Source organism: Lepidochelys kempii, chromosome 2 (assembly GCF_965140265.1).
Source record: "Lepidochelys kempii isolate rLepKem1 chromosome 2, rLepKem1.hap2, whole genome shotgun sequence".
Taxonomy (NCBI): Eukaryota; Metazoa; Chordata; order Testudines; family Cheloniidae; genus Lepidochelys; species Lepidochelys kempii.
In genome coordinates this window covers 186,174,987-186,200,102 of record NC_133257.1, presented here as the reverse complement: position 1 = coordinate 186,200,102, position 25,116 = coordinate 186,174,987, and the positions used below count along the sequence as shown (strand labels likewise).

Here is a 25,116-nt window from a genome sequence, read left to right as displayed (position 1 = left end):
CCACCTTGATTATCATACACATTGTAAGGAGAGTGATCACTTTACATAAGCTATTACCAGCAGGAGAGTGGGGTGGGGGGAGAGAAAACCTTTTGTAGTGATAAACACCCATTTTTTCATGATTTGTGTGTATATAAAAACAAACATCTTCTGTATTTTCCACAGTATGCATCCAATGAAGTGAGCTGTAGCTCACGAAAGCTTATGCTCAAATAAATTGGTTAGTCTCTAAGGTGCCACAAGTACTCCTTTTCTTTTTGTTTATATAGTGATTTTCCTTCATTGGGACTGATGAGTTTTGCACCATTATGCTGTAATCAATTGTTGTTTGACAAGTGCTTGTTTTCTTAAATTGTCCTTCTCATCGTTTATCTTGTTCTTTCATCAAGTCTCTCAGGGAGTTATCCCAGGCTGGTTTTGATCACAGCTATCTTGTCCCCATTGATAGGTGCCTGTCTCATCTTTAGAGTCGTCAATCTGCCTTCCTCAGACATTTCTATAGGGGTGCGTTGCAGCCTCCTGGTGCCCTTGCGTCTGTCTCCAGTGCTCCCTAGAACATCTGGTTCAGTGATGGCCTTCACACTTCTCTTAACACCCATTCCTCATTCACACACAAAACAGAATTAATTTACACAGAACATTTTGAACAGGAACATCAAATTACAATGCAGAAGACTTCACTCTAAATTAGACAAAATACAAACATAAAATCCTACTACTACAATCTGAGGGGTGAAAGGCACGAGCCAGTCAGTAGTCACTATGCGGCACAGCATTAGGGGAAGTTAAAAATTTCATCAAGGACTCCAGCAAAACCCCTATGCTTGCAAAAAGTATCATGGAATCTTTAACATCTATATCAGTTGTTCTCAAACTCCCCCGTCCCACCCCTGGACTGCTTTTGATAAAAGCACCATGTATTAAAAAAAAGTAATAATTAACTTTTTTTGTTCTATAAATAAAAGCACACAACTCATATTTTAATACCAGTAGTCTTACCTTTCGAATGCGATGATGGGGCTCTCTCCCCCATTGCGGCAGCCCCCAAGCTGGGAAGCAGGGGGCGGGTCTCTGCCCGGCAGCCACAGCCCTAGAGCTGGGGAAAGTTGCCTCTTTCTCTGGTGCCATAGTCCTGCACATTCTAAATTCCCCCCCACCCCGTCTTCTCACCCACTGCGCCCCCCCGGTCACCTCCTCACCTTACATGTCCATCTTCTCCAGGGTCCAGGCATCTGATTGGAGCCACTAATTAGATGGGCGGCCCTTCAGTCTCTTGTGTGTAGCCGTCGAGGTGTGCACCTTAGAGAGAACTATCCGGAGACCACCTGAATGAAGCTTGCGGACCTCAGTTTGAGAATCTCTGATCTATATAAAACATTCAGGATGTTAGTTTTTAAGGTCTTGCATACATCATTTGTACAGTATGTGATGACTAACATACAAAGTGATATGGGATTATACATTCTTAATTATGTATCTGCTGTTTTCTGAAACCAATGAGCGTGCATTAGCATGCATGATACTGATACTTATGCAGTTCTTGAAACAGAGTAGAGAGATTTATCCAACATGACCAAGTCTCCCCATTGCTGAGAAATAAGAGTGGCGGGGGAAGTGTGTGTGTAATCAGTCTCGTGGGCCAATACCATCGCTTTACTTGTTATACAGGGCCAGATTCTACAACCCTTGCTCACCTGAGTAATCTTTACAGGAACAGTACTGTTTGAGAAAGGATTACTCAGGTGAGCATGGGTTGCAGGATGAGTCCCAATGAGAGAAAAAGGTTTTTGCTCTAATTCTATTGTTGAAGCAATATATATATAATAAATTTAGCAGAATTTTGCTTTAAGCTTCATGTGCATTAACATCTTGCACTGAATTTAAGCTGACAGTGAATTCTTTGGGACTTACATAACTTTTATATTCTTTTCCTTGACGCTTTCAACATTCGTGTTCAATTTATCTGGCTGTATGAGAGCTCCCTCTACTGGCTACTGTAACTGTACAACTTTTACAGCCTGCATGGCAAAATGAGGGCAGAGTTTGACCTGCAGTCTATTACTGCTGTTGATGTAGGAGAATGAAAGAATCCAGTCAGAGTTTGCAGGGCTGGCAGTTGAAAGAAAAATAACCTTTTTGCTTGTAAATGCCTCATTTGACATGGAAACAGACAATAAACATGGACTCCCATGGCATTCAATGAGATTTCACAAAAGTGCAGTTAATTAGTCTTGTAACGGGAATTTAGTCAACAACTTTGTACACAAGATTGTATTATTTAATACAAACATTGCATTAGTCCCTAGAGGTCAACTAGATCATGGACCCATTTTACTAGGTGCTCCACAAACATAGTAAATGAAACAATCTCTGCGCTAAAGAGCTTTGTGTCCAGTTCACACTTTCAGCTGGGTTGGCTCCGCAGGACAAACAGGAGCTAATTGCAGTAAAAAACCTATTTTGTCATGGACATAATGTGGTAGGGCCTTCAATGCCTGGGCAGCCTAAGGCTCGATCACTGGTTAGGGGGGACCTGCCCTCCTTTACCTTAGCTCCTGGCTCAAGAGTCCTGGGCCACTCTCACCCCTAGACAGGGGAGATGGATCTTGCTCCCAATCGTGGGGGGCATGGAGGAGACTCAGGACCTGTTGTCTGAGCTGCTCCCTACATAAGTCCTTTAGTTTGGGGCACGGCCCTGATAGTCTAGTTTCCCCACAGTTGGGGCTTGGCAGTAGATTCCCCTTTGCTGAGGAAGACTGACTTGCTTGCTTGCTTGCAGTGGCTGCATTGGTAGGCAGGTTGCATCCCTGCCTTCAGCACACACAGAGAGAGCTCCTACCTCTTCACCAGCCAACCCCTGACTGACCCGGGCTCCCTTCTTTTCTCCCTCTTCCAGGCCTGGCATTGGCTGCAGGTATAATGGGGCGGGGCTAGCTGAACCCACAGGTTTTCTTTAACCCCTGCTGTGCCTGGCAGCCATCTCTCTGCTCCTTCACACATAAGCAGATGTGACTGAATACAGACAAGGGGCAGATCTGCTGAGTAAGAAAGTGCTATTTTTGCAGTCACTTTTCAGGGAAAAAACTCAATTTAAAATTCAGTTACATTAAGCTTGAGTGAAACCCACTTTACCCATGCAACCTCACTCTGTGTGGGAGAAGTACAGATGGGGAGGGGAAGTGAGAGTCACTCCCACCTCCTGGCCAGCAGTGTGATGCCACAGTGCCGGTGGACTGATGTAGCAGCCATAACTCATGGGAGCCCTTTGTGTAACACAGTGGGGGCACTGGGATTTACCTGAACACAAAATCCCGTGCCTCACCGCTGGCCCACACATATTGCTATACTTCCCTCTACTCAATGTCAGATAGTGCAGAGACAGTTTTTGCAGCTGGAGGAGGATCACAGGCTCTTAGCCCTCAGGTTCAATCCACAAAGGTAGTTAGGCACCTACATCATGTTTTTAGGCACCACTGCAATCCACAAAACTGCTTGGCAGCTACCTAAACCTGTAAGCACCTAAATTCACTGAATGCCTAAATTTTTCTGCCTCCTCTGGGCATGCCTACTGCTGCCTCCCTCCTCCGTAAGCCCCAGAGCAATTCGCAAACCAGGGAAGACAGGTGTTTGGACATATGTCATATGCAGGGGCCTGATCTAGTAGGTAGCAGATCAGACCCCTTGGGTAAGATCACACAAAACAGCCTGGGGCAAGGGACCCTTTCTTATAACCTTTAGCCAGTGGATAGGGTACTCACCCAGCATGTTGGAGGCCCTCAGTTCAAGTCCACCCTTCTCTTGAGGGGAACAAGGGATTTGAAAAGAGAATCGTTACCTCACAGGTGAATGCACTAACTACTAGGCTATAGAGTCATTCTAACTCTTTCTCTGGCCCAATTAATATTTAATTGTTAAATTAAAGTGAAACAAGTTCAACAGGAGACATTGCAGGAGATCTATATCAGACTATCTGGTAGTCCAGTGATTAGGGTACTCCCTGAATGGTAACAAATCCCTTCTCCCTCTTAGGAGGCACAGAACTTGAACTGGATGCCTCCTCCATCCACAATGAGTACCCTATCCATTAGGCTGGATGTTATAAGGGAGGACCTGCCTCCCTCCACACTGGGCTGTTTTGTTTCAGACTCTGCCCACAACTTAGGCAGCCAAATGCATACCTTCCCCCAGTTAATGGATTGCAAGCAGAGATAAGAGCTTCCCTGCAGCCAGATTTAGGTACCTATCTCTAAGAGAGGGGCGTGGCTTAGCACCCCCTCCCCCCCAGGGCAGCATCGCTTATTGGCTAGTTTAGGCAGCCCCCTGCCTAGCATGCTGGCTTTGTGGATATTAGAGAGACAAGGTGGGTGAGGTAATCTCCTTTATTGGACCAACTTCTGTTGATGAGAGAGACATGGTTTCAAACTTTGTGGATCACAGTCTAAGACACATATATTTCCCCATTCATTGTACAGAAGCGTAGGCATCTCACTCAAGTTTTGTGGATCAGAGTGTTGTTCTTGTGATCTAGTTGGTCAGGGGTGGGTAAATGTTTTGGCCCGAGGGCCACATCTGGGTATGAAAATTGTATGGTGGGCCATGAATACTTACAAAATTGGGGTTGCGGTGAGAAATGAGGAGTTCAAGGTGCGGGAGGGGGAACAGGACTGGGACAGGGGTTGGGGCGCAGTGGGTGTGGGAATGAGGGCTCTGACTGGGGGTGTGGGCTCTGGGGTGGGGCCAGGGATGAGTGGTTTGGGGTGCAGGAGGGTGCTCTGGGCTGGGACCGAGGGGTTCAGAGGGCAGGAGGGCGATCAGGGCTGGGGCAGGGGGTTGGGGTGTCTGGAGGAGGACTCTGGCTGGGGGTGCAGACTCTGGGGTGGGGCTGGGGATGAGGGGTTTGGGGTGCAGAAGGGGGATCGGGGCTTGGGCAGGGGGTTGGGGCCTGGGAGGGGGTCAGGAGTGCAGGGTCTGGGCGGCACTTACTTCAAGCAGCTCACGGAAGCAGCGGAATGTCCCTCCTCCGGCTCCTACATGGAGGTGCAGCCAGGCAGCTCTGCGCACTGCCCTGTCCGCAGGCGCCGCCTCTGCAGCTCCCATTGGCCACAGTTCCTGGCCAATGAGAGCTGCGGGGGCAGCGCTTGGGGCAGGGGCAGCATGTGGAGCCCCCTGGCTACCTCTACGCGTAGGAGCTGGAGGGGGGACATGCCGCTGCTTCCAGGAGCCGCGCAGAGCCACAGCATGCACAGAGTAGGGCAAGCCCCTGACCCCACTCCCCAGCTGGAGCTTGAGGGCCAGATTAAAACAGCTGATGGGCTGGACATGGCCCACGGGCCGTAGTTTGTCCACCCCTGTTCTAGGTCCCTAAAAGTTAAGCTCTCAGATGCTCAGTGTCACACTCTCTAAGTCCCTTTGTGGATCAGGGCCCAAGGGATTAAATTTAAGTTATTGTACAGCATCTGTGCTGACCCTCTGCCACGAGGTGAATTTTAAACATTAGGAATAAAAGTTAAAACATAAGATATTTGAATGTCCAGCATATTGCTGTAAATGCTAAATAAATAAATAAAGACCCCAGAGTTTAGTGTAACATTCAGGGCCACTCCTAGGAGGGTGCAGGGCCAGGGACATAGGCACTGAGTTTCTAATCTGCCGGTGGATGCTCCCCCCAGCTCTGCCCAGGCCCTGCCCCCCCTCCACCCTTTCCCCCAAGGCCTCACCCCTGCCCCGCCTCTTCCTACCTCCACCCTCCCTCTTCTCCACCCAGTTCCGCCCCCTCCCATGAGCATGCTGCACCCTCACTCCTCTCCCATCTCCCCAGCGCCTCCTGACACCACAAAACATCTGATCCACGGCAGGTGGTAGGCACTGAGGGGGAAGTGGAAGTGCTGGTTTGCGGGGCCCGCTGGCAGGCAGGAGGCGCTGGGGGGGGAGGGGGAGGTTCTGGTAGGGGGGCTCCTTCAAACACCCCCTGCCCACCTGCCGCTCGCCTCCCAGTTCGCCTCCTCACTCCGCTCACCCGCCCGCCTCCCGCCACCCCTCCCTGCCTGCCTTCTCATGATTTTATCAAGGTGCAGGGCCCCCCAAAGTGCAGGGCCCAGGGCGGTCGCCCTGATTCGCCATACCCAAGGCACGGCTCTGGTAACATTAATAGCACAGTTATCATTTTAACATCAGGAAAAGGGATGAGAAGGGGTAACAAAGGTTATAATGGAAGATCATGGGATTGCTGTTTGCATGTATTTTGTTGGTTCCAAGATGTTTTTTTAAAATTATATATACTTGAATGAATGGTGTTTGTTTTAGGCTTTATATTGGCTGCTTTTGTAATAGTAAAATTTTTAAATGGTTAGTCAAATAGAATTGTTTAAACCAACCACAATGGGCCCATACCTAAGGTTACAATTATGTCATGGAAGTCACAGAATCCATGACTTCCATTGACCTCCATGAAATTTTCTGCCCTGGGGGCTGGAGCTCTCCGCCAGCCCCTCCACAGCTCCCAGACCCCATGCTGGTGGAGGGACCCTGCAGCTGCCCAGCCAAGGGAGGCGGCAGGGGAACCACCCACAGATGCCCAGCTGCAGCGGGGGAACTCCCTGCAGCTGCCCAGCCGTGGCAGGCGGAGGTGGGAACCCTGCAGCTACCAGCCACAGTGAGCGGCGGGGGACCCCCCTCAGCGCCCAGCTACCCTGGAGTATGAGGGGATCCCACAGCAGCCCAGCCCTGATCGGCAGGGAGACCCCAGAGCTCCCACTCACCGCAGTAGTGGGGAACCCAGGAGCCCCAGTAGCAGTGAGTGCTGAACCCACCTCCCCATTTTGTCAGGGATATTTTTAGTGAAAGTCAGGGACAAGGTCACGGGTTTCCTTGAATTATTGTTTATTGCACGTAACCTGTTGTAACGATGCTGGTTCTGGCGAGACCCAACTGAGAGTGCCAATTCAGGACAAATTGCTTAAAGCAAGGCAGTTACAGCCCAAGGCTGGGGTTTCTATGCACACCAAGGCAAACCAAACCAACCAACCAAACAGAGAAGACTTTGGTTTTACCCCCATGGCTAACCACAAGTCACACAAGCAATTCCCTTAGACACTCCAGTTTCCCAGTATCACCACCAGTGCCACTCGTTATGGGGACAAATGGTTATGAAAACCAATACCCCAGTAAAAGAAAAAAGGTTCTCTCGATCCCGAAGGACCAAGCCCCAGACCCAGGTCAATATACAAATCAGATCTTACCCACAAATCATGCTGTTGCCAATCCTTTAGAATCTAAAATCTAAAGGTTTATTCATAAAAGGAAAAAGATATAGATGACAGCTAGAATTGGTTAAATGGAATAAATTACATACAGTAATGGCATATAAACTTCAAGTCAGTTCACTAGTATAAATTAAAATATATATATACATAGGCGCCGACTCTGTGCGTGCTCCGGAGCTGGAGTTGGAACTACATCAAAGGCACAGCATGAAGTATATTATTTTAGCTTTATCCTGTAGCTAAAAAATGAAGTTCCTGGCACTTTTACCAGTTGGCCAATACATCTCCAACGCCTCCTGGCAATGATGGTGCCCATATCTTTTTGGCTGCACTGTGTGAATAGATCTTGGTTTGAGATTGTTTTGGGCCAAAAGATAGGGAGGATTTTTCTGAGGCAGGTTGTAGGGAATGTAGACTGTTTGGATTTGTCATACTTTCTCATTTCCCAGTATTCTGGACTATAAAAAAGTAGCGTTGAAAGTACGCAGCTCTGATAAATCTTGAGTTTGGTTTTGTTGTTGTAACAAAAAGTTAATCTGGCCCTGGCTGTGTACATAAACAAACTGCTCTGCATGCCCCCCTCCTGCCTAACTCTACAGGGGAATGAAAAGCAGATAACAAGCCACCTCTCTTTGTTGTACTGCTACCTCTTCAAGAACAAGTAAATTAATGAAAAGTCGATAGCTGTGTCCTGTTAAGCTGGAGGTGCCATTTGTACATCTTTGTCACAGGAAATACAATTACACACTTAGTCGAGATTCCTTCCCCTGCCTCCAACTAACCCATGCTTGACTGCTGGGACTGACTGCACTGTGATGGAGTCTCAAACATGTCCTGGTCCGCAGCATAGCTGGACCCACTGATTGCATGTCCCCCAACCTTCTCCTCCTCACTTTTCACACCGGAGGCCTGTGACTTGGGCTCCTCAGAGATAGCCACGGTGGTCTGAGGGGTGGTGGTGGGGTCTCTGCCAAGTATGACATGCAGCTCCTCGTAAAAGTCTGTGGCTCAGCACTGTTGACTTCCCTAGTTCTGATATGCCCAATGCAGTTCATTTGCTTTCATGCAGCACTACTGCTGGTCCCCTTCTCCTGCGTCCCCCTGGCAATCTGTTTGTAGATGTCCACATTTCCGTTACTAGTCCGTAATTGTGTTTGAATAGCCTCTTTTCCCCACAGGCCCAGGAAATACAATATCTCTTGTCCACTCCAGGCTGGAGCATGTGTGGAGTGTATAGCCAGCATGCTCAGCTGGGCAGCTGTTTGGTGTGCTTGCCAAGATGGACAATCAGAAAAAGGAATTTAAAAAATTTATGGGGCTTTAAAGGGGAAGGGTGCCTTCCACTCTCTGTGACCTCTGGGCAGTGGAGTTCACAAATGTGACCAGAGTAGTCAGTATCAGCCATTGCAGGACAGCTGTTGGAGGACTGTTAGGGTTGACATAAGTAATGTAGCATCTACATTCGTGCTGCATTGACCTTAGTCGATTGACCATGGCTCAATGCTGCTCAGGGAAGTGGTATTACTGAGTTGCTGTAACATGGCACTTACATACGTAGGAGACAAATTTAAGAGTAGACACACGCACAACTAGGTCGATGCAAGGCAGCTTATGTCGACCTAACTTTGTAGTGTAGACCAATGTAGTGTAGACAATGTAGATGAGTGTGACAGTTGACTAAGAATTGCTAGTTCCGTATTAAAAGGAGTGCCATATTGGAGCTTTGTATGTTACTCACTGGAAACAAAAGAAGTCTTTGTATAAACAAATCATGTCGCTCCTTTAGATTCAGGAGAAGCTCACATCTCAGATAAGAAAATTGAAATATTTTCCTTTAAAGGTTACTCATTTAAGAAATCTTAGGGCACATATAAGACGCTATGTAGCATACTGAAAGTTCAGCTTAAAACAAAACAAAACCAGGGCAGGTCAGACTGCTGTGAGTACATGCAGTAGGTACAGGCATAGCCTTCCAAGCTCATAGAACAATTTGCATCCTAGCTTCCTTGCACTAACATTGCTAATATTAGCCAAGCCCCATTGAGATGTTTCATATGATGTTTATAGGCCAGGATCATAGAATCATAGACATGCAGGTCTGGAAAGGACCTCAATAAGTTATTTGGTCCAGCCCCTCCCCAAACACACACACACAAACATACACATACTGGATCAAGTATACCTAAACCATCCCTGACAGCTGTTTGTCTAACCTATTTTTAAAAACCTCTAAAGACAGGGATTCCACAATCTCCCTTGGAAGCCTATTCCAGAGTTTAACAATCCTTGTAGTTTAGAAAGTTTTTCCTAACATCTAACCTAAATCTCCCTTGCTGCAGATTAAGCCCACTACTTCTTGTCCTATCTTCAGAAGACATGGAGAACAATTGATCATTCTCCTCTTTATATTAGCCTTTAACATATGTAAAGACAGTTACCAGGCCACCCCCACCCCACCCCTACCCCCCGCCGCCAGCCTTCTTTTCTCATGATTAAATATACCCAGTTATTTTAACCTTTTTTGACAGATCAGGTTTTCTAAACCTTTTATCATTTTTGTAGCTCTCCTCTGGACTCTCTCCAATTTGTCCACATTTTTCCTAAAGTTTGGCATCCAGAACTGGAAACAGTACTCCAGCTGAGGCCTCACCAGTGCTCAGTGGAGCAGGACAACTAAATCCTGTGTCTTGCATCTGACACTCCTGTTAATACGTCCAGGAATGATAGTAGCCTTTTTAGCAACTACATCACATGGATGAGTCATGTGTGAACACTAATAAGCCAAATTCTGGCCTGACATATCTTGCGAAGTCATTAACTACAGTGAAATGTCACAGCATTGGATGGCTCATGTAGTTACTCTCTAACTTGCCCCAATTAATGGCTGAGTCATGATGTTTTTCTTGCTTCCTAAAACATATGTTTAAAACGTTTGCTAAACTACAGACCAAGTCCAACCTGTTATACCTGTAGAGAAAGACAGCAAATGCTACATGCAGGGAAGCATCTATAAATGCGTATTAATTTTATTGTAAAGATTTTACATGTAAATAATTACTTGTAATGACAACTTTCTCTCTCCTTTTCTCTTTTTTCATTGAGAGGTGGGGTTGTCAAGTTGTGAACCTAAGTTATCAATGGACATAAAGCAAACCTTGCACAAATGAGGCTGTTGGGGGGTGGACCCAAGGACTGTGCTCCAAGGACAATTGCTTGTGTGCCTTTGAAAATACTCTCTCTGTTCAAGCACTCTACCTTTACCCTACAAAATGCCTTACTGAGTGGACAGACTACAGTCTTTCACTGTTTATCATGACTGGGAGGAAGGCAACCTAGCAACAGCCAAAATGTGGATTGTATGTTTGACCAAACAAGGATATTGGCACTCCCACTCCCACTGCAGGACAGATGCTTCTTGGCTTGTGTACATAAACAACATGCTTGTTTCAGTCAGGGCAAATATGTGCAACCCACAGGAAGACCAATGTTTATTACTGTGGTTTCAGGACACAAGACTGCTTCATGCAGTGAAGCGGCAGGCAGTGGATATTTGGAGCTGGGGTTTACTTCATACCCATCTCTATTTAAAATGCTGAAAATGAAATAGTTCACTACCAATGGTCAGACTGCTTAGTTGCCCAAAACTCTGGTTTTCAATACAGATTCCTTGGAACCACAGGACTGAATCTCATGCAGTGTTGAGATTGATCCTTCTGAGTTCCATGTAATTTAATGTGTGAAGGTATTTTTGCTGGGACCTCCAGTCTGCATCATGTGCCATTTTTCAGAAGAGTCCTTAGCCAAGATTCCTCCTCTCCAACCATTGAGTAGTGAGCTATGTAAAGGCTGATTGCAGGTTGCTGACCCCCATGCCGGCTGTATTTTAGTGTGGGTGAAGTGATTCTTATATGTATACCTTGCAAAATATTTTGGGATGAAAATTACTGTATGTATAAATGTAAAATATTATTAAAATGAGAGTTTGGGTTAATGGTGACCTGTAAAGGACCTCTCACTATTAATCAGGTTTAATTTTGTTGGTATCTTTGATGTCATAACCCTCCTAGTTCTCCTTGAAATTCTAATATAAACAGGGGAAATTTTTTTTTCTTAAATCAAACAAAGAAAAATTCCTCAGACATTCTTTATATTTCATAAAGAAAGAAAAAAGGGAACAAACTCATTCCATCTCTTTGGAGGTCACCCTAAACTTTAGTAGGAAACATTTGAGTTGAATTGCTGGTGCATTTTGACAAATGCCTTATAGGGTCTATAAAGGGATCTTTCTGTTGCTTTAAATGTGTCCCACAGTGTCCAATGTAGCTGTTGCTTTAAATACATCCCATAGTGCAACAATTAAGAGAGTCAAAGGGGTATTGCTTCGCAATTATTGTAAAAAGTGACTTACAGTTATTAATACATAAGCATTGTTAAAAACATGGACAAGGGAATTTGAAGTGGACACTTTCTGACTTTCAAAGTAGCTATTTGACAGGTAATCTCAAGGGGTATTAGCTGAGTTTGATAGAGCATTTAGTAAAATCAAAAATTCATCTCTTTAATTGAATGAATAAATGACTATGTACTAAAACACTGCAGTCTTTCATTTTTTCAGATGCATTGATCAACCCTAAAAATACAGCAAAATTATAGGAACTAGATTTTCCAAACAGTACACTAAAAAAGGTTGCATCTCCTTAGTGCCATTAATCTTTTATTTTTGTAACTTTTACTTGAAGATGTATAGCATTTGAACAATAACAAAGGGATTATAATATTCATCCCCTGTTTGGGGCTGCTGAAATTATGTGATATTTCAAGGAAATGTTCGTAGAAAGAATAAGAGAATTGTAAGGCAATTTTGAGTACACTATCACAGGAAGTTGGGTTTTTGTTTGTTTGTTTACTTTTCATGTGCCTCATTGCAATATGACAGGTCTCTTATCTCCCAGTTAGTCCTATGGGTAAACCTGTATTTTTTAAAACATATAATTTATATATGCAAAGTAGCAGCATTCATGGTTTATTGAGGGCCTTCAGCATGTTCAGCAATCAATAAACATAGATGACTTTTTTCCTTCTCTAAGGAACTTACATTCCAATGCCCTGAACCTTTTGCAGTCAAAACTTCCACTAATGTAAGAGATTAGGTGTACCAGAAATGTGGGCTCACATCCTAAATACATGTTGACTGCAGAGATTTCAAGCCCAGATACTTATGAATGACTTCAGGCTTCTTTACACTGGAAGTTATCAGGAAGTCATACTGGTATACGGCAAGGGCCTGGTCTACACTTAAAAATTAGGTTGAAATAGCTAGAATGCTCAGGCCTGTGAAAAATCCACAACCTTGAGCACCATAGCTCTGCCAACCTAATCCCCAGTGTAGATGTGGCTAGGTCAGTCGAATAACACTATTATCCCTGGGGAGTTTGTTTCTCTCAAGTGATGGAAAAACCCCTTCCATCATTGTAGGTTCAGTCTACACTACGGGGTTATGCCAGCAGTCAATCTATACTGCAGTAGTTATTGGTGTACTACTCCCCATGTGGATGCTCTCTTTCGGAATAAAAGTGGCCTTTTTACAGTTTAATTAATTAACTTGAATTTATACCAGTATAACTCCTGCAGTATAGATTCACACCTTGCCTTATGCTAGTATAACTTCCTGAATACTCCCCATGTAGACAAGTCCTTCATTGACTCCATTTAAGTTGGACATGCGTATCAGAGAGAAGAATGTGATCCTTCACTAGTATGGAGCAAATATCAGATCAGATCAGTACAACTAATTACAAATAGGTTTATCCAAATCCTTTGTTTTAAGAAACAGATTTGCATTTTATATGGACATTTGCAAAAAACGACGCTGTGTTTGACAGTACCTGCCTGAATTATTTCTAATTAAGCTGAAAACTGTTGCTGTCCTCCACCAGGTTTTTGGTTTGTAAATTTTGTATGAAAATATGGAGACTGTATGAAATACTGTATCAGAACAGTAAAGAGTACAGTACTTACTTTGTTGCTGTTTAAGAGTATGCAAAACAAAACAAAAACAAATTAAAAAAACCTGAGTTTGACACTGTTTCACTACAAATCTTTTGAATAGGTTGTTCTTTTTAAGTATTTTAAAAATAAATTAGATTGTATTAGTTTACAGAGACCCAAGATTACAGCTGGCATTGTGATTTAATGAAGAGCTACTTTTCCTGTATTTTTGAATCCGCAGTACATAGCGAATTTGAATAACAAATGCAGGCATTGCGGTAACCTAATCAGTAATACTGCCTGCCTCTGGAGGCTACTGACACCTCATAGAACACTTTGAGCAACATTCTGTTTAGAAACAATTCTGTTTATAGCTAATATTTTTTAATTATTTCATGTAAATATCATTGTCAATGTATGACTCTTTGATTCCTGCTCCACTCCATTCAAAATGCAGCAGATAAAATTATTTTCCTAACCCATCTATCTGTACCAGATCATCCCTGTTTTTTGAATTATTCCAATGGCTCCATTGTATCAAATATATACATCTTATCCTGACTTTTAAGGTGCTGTATAACTCCACCTCTTCCTCCCTACCTGATCTAGTTTTTTATTGCTTCATTCTCCAGTCCACTTTGCTCCCCTTCATTTATATCTCCAACAAGCATCTCTGCACCTTTTTTTCACATCATACCCTATACCTGCAATGCCCTTCGTATTCCAGTTCACAAAGTCAGCAGCCTCTCCTCATTTAAATCTATCCTGAAAATTTGCCTTTTGTGCAATGCTCACAATAAACATGTCAAGAATATTTATTACCTTTTTTAGTTTTGAATCGTATAAAAAAGAAAAACTTATCTGAACTACCATGTTGTATGTGTGCTTAACCTAAGTAACCACGTGATCATACTGCTCTGTTCCCTATTTTGCTACACCCCTGTCTCTCCAACTTGTTTTCCTGACTCAGATCACATCCTGTATTTAGACTGGAAACCCTTTGGAAAAGTTTCAGAGTAACAGCCGTGTTAGTCTGTATTCGCAAAAAGAAAAGGAGTACTTGTGGCACCTTAGAGACTAACCAATTTATTTGAGCATGAGCTTTCGTGAGCTAAAGCTCACTTCATCGGATGCATACCGTGGAAACTGCAGCAGACTTTATATACACACAGAGATCATGAAACAATACCTCCTCCCACCCCACTGTCCTGCTGGTAATAGCTTATCTAAAGTGATCATCAAGTTGGGCCATTTCCAGCACAAATCCAGGTTTTCTCACCCTCCACCCCCCTGACACACAAACTCACTCTCCTGCTGGTAATAGCCCATCCAAAGTGACAACTCTCTACACAATGTGCATGATAATCAAGGTGGGCCATTTCCTGCACAAATCCAGGTTCTCTCATCCCCTCACCCCCCTCCAAAAAACACATACACACAAACTCACTATCCTGCTGGTAATAGCTCAGCAGGAGAGTGAGTTTGTGTGTGTGTGTGTGTCCCCGGGAAAAAAAAAAAGGGGGGGGGGGTGAGAAAGCCTGGATTTGTGCAGGACATGGCCCACCTTGATTACCATGCACATTGTAGGGAGAGTGGTCACTTTGGATGAGCTATTACCAGCAGGAGAGTGAGTTTGTGTGTGTATGGGGGTGGAGGGGTGAGAAAACCTGGATTTGTGCTGGAAATGGCCCACCTTGATTATCGTGCACATTGTAGGGAGAGTGGTCACTTTGGATGAGCTATTACCAGCAGGATAGTGAGTTTGTGTGTGTGTGTGTGTTTTTTGGAGGGGGGTGAGGGGGTGAGAGAACCTGGATTTGTGCAGGAAATGGCCCACCTGGATTATCATGCACATTGTGTAGAGAGTTGTCACTTTGGATGGGCTATTACCAGCAGGAGAGTGAGTTTGCGTGTGGGGGGGTGGAGGGTGAGAAAACCTGGATTTGTGCTGGAAATGGCCCAACTTGATGATCACTTTAGATAAGCTATTACCAGCAGGACAGTGGGGTGGGAGGAGGTATTGTTTCATGATCTCTGTGTATATATAAAGTCTGCTGCAGTTTCCATTGTATGCATCCGATGAAGTGAGCTGTAGCTCACGAAAGCTCATGCTCAAATAAATTGGTTAGTCTCTAAGGTGCCACAAGTACTCCTTTCCCTTTGGAAAAGGGAACATGCCTTATTATTTAGCATTTCTATGGTGGTAGTACGGAGAATTGGGGCCTCATCGGGTATACCTACACTGCAATTAAGCACCTGTGGCTGACTCATGTCAGCTGACTCAGGCTAGCGGGACTCAGGCTAGCGGGACTCAGGCTGCGGAGCTGTTTAACTGTGTTATAGATGTTTGGGCTGAGACTGCAGCCTGGGCTTTAGGACTCTCCCTCCTTGCGAGGTTCCAGAGCTCAGTCTCCACTCCAGCCTGAGCCTGTGTGTCTAGATCACTACTTTACAGCCTCATAGCCTGAGCCCTGTGAACCTGAGTCAGCTGACACGGGCCAGCCATGGATGTTTAATTGCAGTGTAGACATACCCATTATGCTAGGTTCTGTACAAACGCAGGTAGGCATGGTCCCTGCCTTGAAGAGCTTGCAATCTTATTGTCTCCTGTTAAGTGCTGAGCATACATTTGAGTACTATAAAACAATAATAAATATCAATTAAAATGCAGTGAAAGAGGATTTATAATTCCTTATGGGCAAATCTTGTGTTCTGTGAAAACCATAAGTAAACGGGCTTTGTGCAAGAAGAAGTGATAGACTCTTCCTCTGGGCTACAGGTCCCTCATGCTACAGGACAGTAACCTCCTGGGGTTAGAAATAAATTGCACTCATACACTATGAGAATTTTACACCTTCCTCTGAAACATCTGGTGTAGATGGGCCATGGTAGTCAGATCCAATATGGCAATTCCTATGTTCTTATGCTTCTGCAGCTTCAGACACAATCCCCACACCCATCTTCCACAAATGTTTTGGTCAATAGATCTTCATAGTTACAATTCCACTAGCCACATCCCCTTCCCCTATCCACCCAGCTTCCTTCAAATACCAGTTGTATGGTAGTATAGAAGGGGGGAACAAGGTCCCTATGTAATGTATAGATGCCATTTTAGGATTGTCAGGGACAGGTTTAAACATTCTTTCACTCTGAGCAGAAGGAAGAGAGAGATGTGCTCTAAATGCAGGAACTGTCAATATAGTACGGCTGGGCAGGCTATCATGAATTATTGAATAATGTGCAGTAGAAGACATATGCTCTTTGCTGGGAGAAGGCAAGAAAATACCAGGAAGACTCTTATGTAAAAAGCACCCCACCCTATTTTCATTTATTTTCACAGCTTTTTAGAATACTCAGCGTAGAGTCTGACTATGGGTAGCTCATTTTGGTTATTGTGACCAAGCTCCCAAAGGCTTCATGCACCCATTAATTCTGGGATACTGGAATGAATCTGAATCTAACGTGACAGACTTGTCACAATCCCCCAATCTATCCTGTCTGCAGCTAGGACCCCCTTGTACGGTGGAAATGTGCCAGTCTTGATGCCTTATTTCTCTTGTAGCAGGGGGTAGCCGTGTTAGTCTGTATCCACAAAAACAACAAGGAGTCCGGTGGCACCTTAAAGACTAACAGATTTATTTGGGCATAAGCTTTCATGGGTAAAAAAAACACTTCTTCAGATGAGAACCAAATCTGTCTTTCAAAAAGGACAGAACACTTGAGACCACTTTGGTCTGTGGTCTCTTTATACATAATTTAGGTTGGGGGAGGAAGACAGGAGATCTGGGGACATCTAATGATTGATCTACACTAAAATTCACTGTATCCATGGCTCTGGCATAATGCTAAAAACATGTTTAAATCCTGTTTGTGCTGCAAAAAACCAGCACAGTTTTTAATTATTTTAGGAAAAGACTGTGTTGTAACCAGGTCCCATGATAAATTTGCATTTAATTCTAGTACATATAATCTTTTAAAAAAAGGAAATATGGTCTATTGTTTAAAGCATAAGACTCTGAGTCAGAAGATCTGAATTCTGTTTGTAAATGAGTGGCTTTGGGAAAGTTCTTAATCTCCCAGGGTATGTCTACCCAGCAGCTGGGAGTTGTAATTAGTGCTTGAACTAGTGCCTAAAAATAGCAGCACAGCCATGGTAGCATGATTGGTGGCATAGGCTTGCTGCCTGAGTACATACCTACGGTCTCAGACAGGATTGTACTTGCGTGGCTACACTGAGTTGCTGCCTGCACTTCCATGGTCAAATTACCATTTTAGGGTGCTAGCTAAAGCAGAGCTAGCATGTGAATGTCTACCTGAGCTAGGAATTACACCTCCCAGCTTCTGTGTAGATGTACCCCCTGTGTCTTGCTTAACCATCTGGAAATTGGGAATAACACTTATATAACACGTTTTTTTTTTTCTACTGAATGCATCCGATGAAGTGAGCTGTAGCTCACAAAAGCTTATGCTCAAATAAATTGGTTAGTCTCTAAGGTGCCACAAGTACTCCTTTTCTTTTTGCAAATACAGACTAACACGGCTGCTACTCTGAAACTTATAGTTTCAGGGGTGTTAGGAGGCAATTGGCAAATCATTGTTTGTAAAATTCTTTGAGATTTTTGAAATTCTTTGAGAAAGAATGCACTACAGAAGTGTAAAGAAGTATTAATAAATCCATGGCAAGGGAGCAAATCATGTGTCGGTATATAGGTTTGTCTGAAGCTCTAGTGATTTATACTATCATCTAATATAATTTATGTGGTTCTGTCAGGAGGGATTTAGGAATACTAACCACTGAATGGATTAGTCAAGCAATGTCCAGCAAAAGGTCACTAGGGCTCGAAAGCAATGCATGATCTCATTGCTGTAGTTTTTGCCCTTTGCCCTCCATGCCCTTTCAACATTTATTTTTCTTCATCATGGCATATACTAATTTAAGTCCCAGTCCTGGAAAAACTTACTACTGAGCGTAGAGAGCTACATTACCATGAGTAGTCCCACTGATTCCAATAAAGCTACTGTCAGTAATAAGGCACATTATGAGCATTTGCAGGACTGGGGACTTAGATAGCAAACTCTTTGAGGCAGGGACATTTGGCTTAATCCTACTCCCACTGAAGTCAGTTGTCACACTGTCGGGAGTGGCTCATGACTGTGAATGCAATCCTCAAGGGACACAGTCAAAAAGCAGGACAGAAACTCCAAACCAGTTGTCCCTTCTTTCTACAATTAGACTTCACCAACCCAATAACAGTCTTACCATGGGGTCACAGACAGTCCCCTTGGGCTTTCCAGTTTATCTTGCCACCCAAGCAAGCTGGACTGTGTGACAGACAGTCACTTTACACCACAAACCAAAACAATATTCAGGTTACTCCCAGTCCCAAAGGACGAGTCACTTTCCCCAGATCAATTGTACTCAGATCTCAAACCAAAGACAATGTCTACAGTCAATCCTGTAATAACCTAACTAAAAATTTATTAACAATAAGAAAATAAATAAGGAAGTTATTTACAAGGTTAAAACAGGAACCATACACATACAAATGAGTAGTCTTAGATTTAAAAAGGTAATATAAGTTGTTTTATAAGCAGCTCTGTATGTCCTTTAGGGCTGACCCATGCACCATGGGGATCTCTTGCTTACGTTTTGGAATCTTTGCCCCCAGAGTTCAGACAGCATAAAGATCCCAGTTTCTCCTTGTCGGAGATTTTTATCCCCTTCAGCCCAGAATCTAAGCTGATGGCATGGGGAGTAGGAAATACAATCAATAAGGTCTCTGTCCTTTAATGCTACACAATGCCTCATTTGCCTTCAGTGGTCCATCTTGTGTGCAGGACCAGCACTTTACCTTAATTAATGTTGTTTTTCCTGTATTAATGTATTAAATATTTTTGGATGTTTTTATAGATTTTTGAATATATTGATTTCTATTACAACACAGAATACAAAGTGTACAGTGCTCACTTTATATTATTTTTATTACAAATATTTGCACTGTAAAAATTATAAAATAAATAATATTTTGCAATTCACCTCATACAAGTACTATAGGGCAATCTCTATTATGAGAGTGTAAGTTACAAATGTAAATTTTTTTTGTTACATAACTGCACTCAAAAACAAAACAATGCAAAACTTTAGTGCCTACAAATCCACTCAGTCCTACACCTTGTTCAGCCAATTGCAAAGAGAAACGAGTTCGTTTACTGGAGATACTGCTGCCTGCTTCTTATTTACGACACCTGAAAGTGAGAATAGGCATTCACATGGCACTTCTGTAGCCGGCGTTGCACGTTATTTATGTTCCAGATATGCTAAACATTTGTATGCCCCTTCATGGCTCAGCCAACATTTTGGAAGACATGCTGATGTTCGTTAAAAAAATTAATTAAATTTGTGACTGAACTCCTTGGGGGAGATTGTATGTCCCTTGTTCTGTTTTACCTGCAATCTGCCATATATTTTATGTTACAGCAGTCTCGGATGATGACTCAGCACATGTTGTTTGATTTACAAACACTTTCACTGAAGATTTGACAAAATGCAAAGAAGGTACCAATGTGAGATTTCTAAAAGTAGCTACAGCACTCGACCCATGGTTTAAGAATCTGAAGTGTCTTCCAAAGTCTGAAAGGGACGAGATGTGGAGCATGCTTTCAGAAGTCTTAAAAGAGCAACACCCAGATGTGGAAACTACAGAACCTGAACCACCAAAAAAGAAAATCAACCTTCTGCTGGTGGCATCAACCTTCTGTGGTGGATGAAAATGAACATGCATCGGTCTGCTCTGCTTTGGATTGTTATCAAGCAGAAACCATCATCAGCATGGATGCATATCCTCTGGAATGGTGGTTGAAGCATGAAGGGACATATGAATGTTTAATGCATCTGGCATGTAAATATCTTGTGACGCCGGTTACAACAGTGCCATGCAAACGTCTGTTCTCACTTTCAGTTGACATAAACAAGAAGCGGGCAGCATTATCTCCTGGAAATGTAACCAACTTGTTTGTCTGAGTGATTGGCTGAAGTAGGACTGAGTGGACTTGTAGTCTCTAAAGTTTTAAATTGTTTTATTTTTAATGCATTTTTTTTTGTACATACACGTCTACCCCTATATAACATGACCCGATATAACGCGGGTTCGCATACAACGCGGTAAAGCTCCGACACGCTGCTCTGAGCAGCGTGTTAAGGGTGCCAGGCCGGGGTGAGGGGTTGGATAAGGGGCAGAGGGTCTCGGGAGTGGTCAGGGGCTCCCCCCCACAAGGTCTGGGAGGCAGAAGCTAGGGGGGGCACTTTTGGGGCCCCACAGTCCCAGAGTGGCCTGGGGGATTAGCGGAGGCCTGGGAGCAGCCCGCTCCTCTTCCCTCGCCCCGGCCCCAGCCGTGTCGCTCGGGGGAGAGGGTTTCGGGGAAGGGATCCCCGCCCACACTCACCGGCAGCAGCGGAAGCAGAGCAGCCCAGCCCAGCCCCAGCCTGCTCCACTCCACCACGGGGGGTGTGAATAGGGGTCAGAGCAGTCAGGGGACAGGGAGCAGGGGGGTTGGGTATGGGGTGGGGTCCTGGGGATGATTAGGGATGGGGGTCTCTGGAGGGGGCGGTCAGGGAACAAGGAACGGGGGGGCCAAAGTCAGTTTTGTCTCCCGAAGACCACGTTATAATCGGGGTAGAGGTGTAATTCAGCATTTGTAAGTTCAGTTTTCATGATAAAAAGATTGCACTACAGTACTTATATTAGGTGATTTGAAAATACTCTTTCTTTTGTTTTTTACAGTGCAAATATTTGTAATAAAAAACAAAGTGAGCATTGTACACTTTGTATTGTATTTCAGAGTAACAGCCGTGTTAGTCTGTATTCGCAAAAAGAAAAGGAGTACTTGTGGCAGCTTAGAGACTAAATGCTCAGATAAATTGGTTAGTCTCTAAGCTGCCACAAGTACTCCTTTTCTTTTTGTATTGTGTTGTAATTGAAATCAATATATTTGAAAATGTAGAAAACATCCAATAATATTCTATTATTGTTTAACAGTGCGATTAATCACGATTAATTTTTTTAATCGCTTGACAGCCCTAATACTAACCCACAGGTAAACCATTTATGCATTTGTCATGCCTGGGCCTTGGCATGAACTGGCACCTGGTCTGCCAGCATCACATCAGTATCACAGTTCACACTGAATTCAGTAGATGCAGGATTGGGCCCATTGTCTTTTACTTGTCTGTAAAGAAAGCATCATGCCCACTTATGGTGCTGGATAAATAACTAATAATAATTGCATACAAAACATATGTTAAAATAAAGTTATTTAGATTGTAAAGTCAAGTGATGTTAAATTAGAAAATGCCAGATTTCTGATTGCTTGTGCATACTTAATTCTGCCTCATCATGTGTCCAACCTTTGCACTGAATTAGGCAGGAGTCCTGTGGAAAAAACTGCATGTGATCATGTAGTTAAAGATTGTATAATAGTGCATATGCACAAGGAAAGCAAATTAAAGTTGCATGAGCAACTGGAATTCTGGTATTTCCTATCTTTTGAGTGCTTGACTTTGCAGCTTTAAATAACTTTCTTTTAATTTTACATGTAATTTTATAGTTTTTTTTAAAAAGAAAAATATAACAAAAAATTATGTTACATATCACTGTAACAGTCTCCCCCCTTCCCCTATCAGCAGTATTTAAACCATGAACCTTCAGCACAGATAGCTACTACTCAAGCTACAGGACTATTAGCTGGGAGCAGAAGAAGACTACTATCCCAGTGGGAGCTGGGGGTGAGCTACTGGTGCCATATACTCCATTCAGTGGTGGTTAAGGGAAGCCCAACCCAGCCCAGTATTTCCCTTCCCTTCAACTAAATAATAGGAGACATCCTGATCCATATGATGTTCCCTGAATGGAGATGAACTGGTGGGACTACATGCGAGGTCCTGGGGGTTATGTTAGGGGAGCCTGACCCAGCTGTCTCTCCTGATGGGAGCTAGGAGACATTGATTCATGTGGTGTCTCAAGCGGAGGGGATGGAATGTGATGGGATGCTGGAATCACAGGCTGGGGTTGGGTTCTGAGAGCCCATTTGGGTTCTTTCCCCCACCATTTGCTGCTCCAGCAGCTTCCAGGTGTTCACAGTTTAGTGTGCTGGGTAGACAGGGTAAAATGTTTCTGTTGTTATTTTAGTGTGGTGTCCAAATGTTCTGAAAGACAGAAGTGAAATGGCGATTTTCAAAAGTTTATAACTCAGCCAAACCAGAATGAAATTTCAAAGGGTGGGGGTAGTGGGAAGGCACATTTCTAACTTGAGGCTTTGTTTCCCTGCTGAATTTTGAAGCCAACTGCAAACAATGGACGGAGTTGTTAGAGCGTCTCAAAAAAAGATTGCAAGAATATTTTTAATGAAAAATGTTAGACAATCTAAATATAAGTCATTACCAGCTCCTTCTCTAATATAGTAAATAACGTAGAAAAACAAATTTTAAAATAAAAATACCTTCAGTTTTATTAGTTGCATTACACTAGCACTCAACAGACCAAGGCCCATCTAGTAAGAAACACTCAGCTTGCAATCTTATTTAAGAAACATAAAAGTAGATGAAACAAACAACATAGGGGCATGGGGAGGGCATGAGAACAGCCGTGTAAGAATAATGCCAGGGTCCAGCTTTCCTTTGGCTCACAAAAAAGCTACGCAGCCTGCGTGGCTCTGCTCAGCTCAGCTCAGCTCCGCCCGCCCTGGCTTCCGGAGAACAGGTGAGCAGAAGGGACGCGTCACTGCGCAGGCACCTAGCGCTGAATGACCATTGAGTGGTTGGGGCGGGAGGCCAGCAAGGACAGAGAGGCGGGGCTATAGAGGGAGGGAGAAGAATTTGAGGGGCGGGGGCGGGGCGAGCAAGGAGGGGAAGTGGGCGGGGCCGGGAGAGAGAGCTCGACGATGACGGGGCGGGGCGGGGCTAAGGAGAACCGGGTGGAGTTAGGGAGGGGGAAGGCGCGTGACTGACGTGACGTGCTGAGGTCAGAGTTTGCGCAGATCCCGGAAGTGCAGCGGGTGGGCGCGGGCAGTTCTCTGTACTGCTGCGGGCGGACAGACAGGCCCATCAAGCGCAGGCAGCAGGAAGGAAACATGGCGACCTTTATCTCGGTGCAGTCGAAGAAGGCCTCCGAGGTGGACTTGGCCAAGCCGCTCTGCAAGTTTATCCAGCAGACCTACCCGGCCGGGGACGCGCAGGCCGAGCACTGCCGCGCCGCCGAGGAGCTCAACAAGCTGCGCAAGAGCGCGGTCGGCCGCCCGCTCGACAAGCACGAGAGCTCGCTCGAGACGCTGATGCGGTGAGGCGGGGAGCGCGCGCGGGCTCCACTGTAGCGGGGGAGGAGAGCGACGCCCGGCCCCGTCCGGAGAGGTCGGCGCTGGGCGCCAGCCGGGCGGGCAGGAACTGCAAGGGACGGGTGGGGGGTGGCAGGCGGTAGGGTTACCGGTGGGAAGCCCTTGCAGAGCGGACCCGGTGTTTCCCCGCGAGGCCCCGCGCGTCGCGCCCCCCCCCCCCCCCCCCCGCCGTGGGCTGGCGGGGTTTCTGCCCCCACCCCGGCTGCGTTCACAGAGCGGCGGTTTCTTACCTGGGATGTGCTCGCGCCGCCTGGGCGTCTTCTGCGTGACGTCAGGGGCCTGCCCATCTCGCCGGGGCACCCTGGCCGTGCTGGGAGGCGAGGCGGCGTCGCGTCGCGCCGGTGGCCTGAGCGGGGCAGCCCGTGGGCGCTGGCGGCGCCGCTCTCCGCCCACTGTCTCCGGCCCGTTGCCCCGGGCGGTAGTCCCGGACCTTACTGCCCCCTTCCTGTGGCTTGCAGCTCCCCCCCGGCCCGCATCCTCTCGTGCCGTGAGCTGAGCGGTTTTCACGTCGCCGCCTCCTGTTTTCCTGCTCCTCGCTTCTGTCGCGTTTGTTGCTTCTTAACTTTTCGTTGTTATCTTGTGTGTGTTGCGCCCCTTCCCGGCTTCCCAAGCAGCGCGCGCCTGTGGGCGCTGCTGGGTGTGAGGGGAGTCTGGCCCTGTTGTGCCGCGACTCTTGCACTCTAGGTGAGCGGCGAAGGAGAAACAGGAACCGTGGGCAGTTGTGGTGCTGCCTCTACCCTGCAGCGCTGTACACCTGAGTTGCTTCTGTGCCAACTGTTGGGGATGCCGTGCCGCCCACCTGCGCCTTTACCCGTGGAAGCGCTCCATCCCCCCTGGATTAGGCACAGTTTGCTTGGGAAACACCGAGGTGGGGGTTGATTACAGGTTTCAGCGTGCCAAATGATACCATGCATGCTGGGACTTGTAGTTTGTAACACAGGTATTGCTAAATTGAAGGAATGGCGTGAAGCCCTTTGGCAAATTGTTAGTACTGCATTAATGGTGCAAAATCCCTGTTTTAAGATCTCGGAAATATCACAAATAGTAAGCTCCTTTGACAGCCAGGAGAGCAAGTCTAGTTACACAGGCGAAAGGTATTGTAAAAGGGCCTATATGAGGTACAGACCTCTGAAATGTGAATTAGACCAACCTAAGGCTTACACTACAAAATAGTAAAGGAGAAATCAGTACCCCAAAGTGTTTTGTATACTTCGTTCTGAAAGTACCCTATGAAATCTCAGAGGGAGGGAAGTAAATGAAAGAACCTGAGTCTTTAACTCACCAGACTCTCATGAAGGTGGTAATGGAAAACATTATTTGAAAACCAGTGTCTTCTACATGATGCTTTAATGTTGAAAGTAACCAGGTATACGCAGTAAAACATACCACACAAATGGTCAGAATTTGAAGATACTAACTTTTTAGGCCTTGTCTACACTACAGAGTTTGTCGACAAAAGTTATACCGCTTTAATTAAATG

At 45.1% G+C, this 25,116-nt stretch overlaps 1 protein-coding gene and 1 long non-coding RNA gene across 3 annotated transcripts in view; one reads left to right on the top strand and one right to left on the bottom strand.

Moving 5' to 3' along the window:
- Window positions 1-242: 242 nt before the first annotated feature.
- On the bottom strand, window positions 243-24,414 carry LOC140907342 (uncharacterized). Its single transcript, XR_012157466.1, has 3 exons — window positions 23,867-24,414; window positions 1,200-1,365; window positions 243-601 (listed from the first exon to the last, which is right to left on the bottom strand). It is a non-coding gene; the product is annotated as an uncharacterized lncRNA (long non-coding RNA).
- Window positions 23,260-25,116, top strand: part of PDCD6IP (programmed cell death 6 interacting protein) — a 58,827-nt gene continuing 56,970 nt past the window's right edge. For both annotated transcript variants that reach the window (XM_073333071.1, XM_073333070.1), the window contains exon 1: window positions 23,260-23,581. In XM_073333071.1, the coding sequence (XP_073189172.1) occupies window positions 23,376-23,581 (206 nt within the window). In that variant the 5' untranslated portion in view covers window positions 23,260-23,375. The remainder of the gene's footprint in view (window positions 23,582-25,116) is intronic.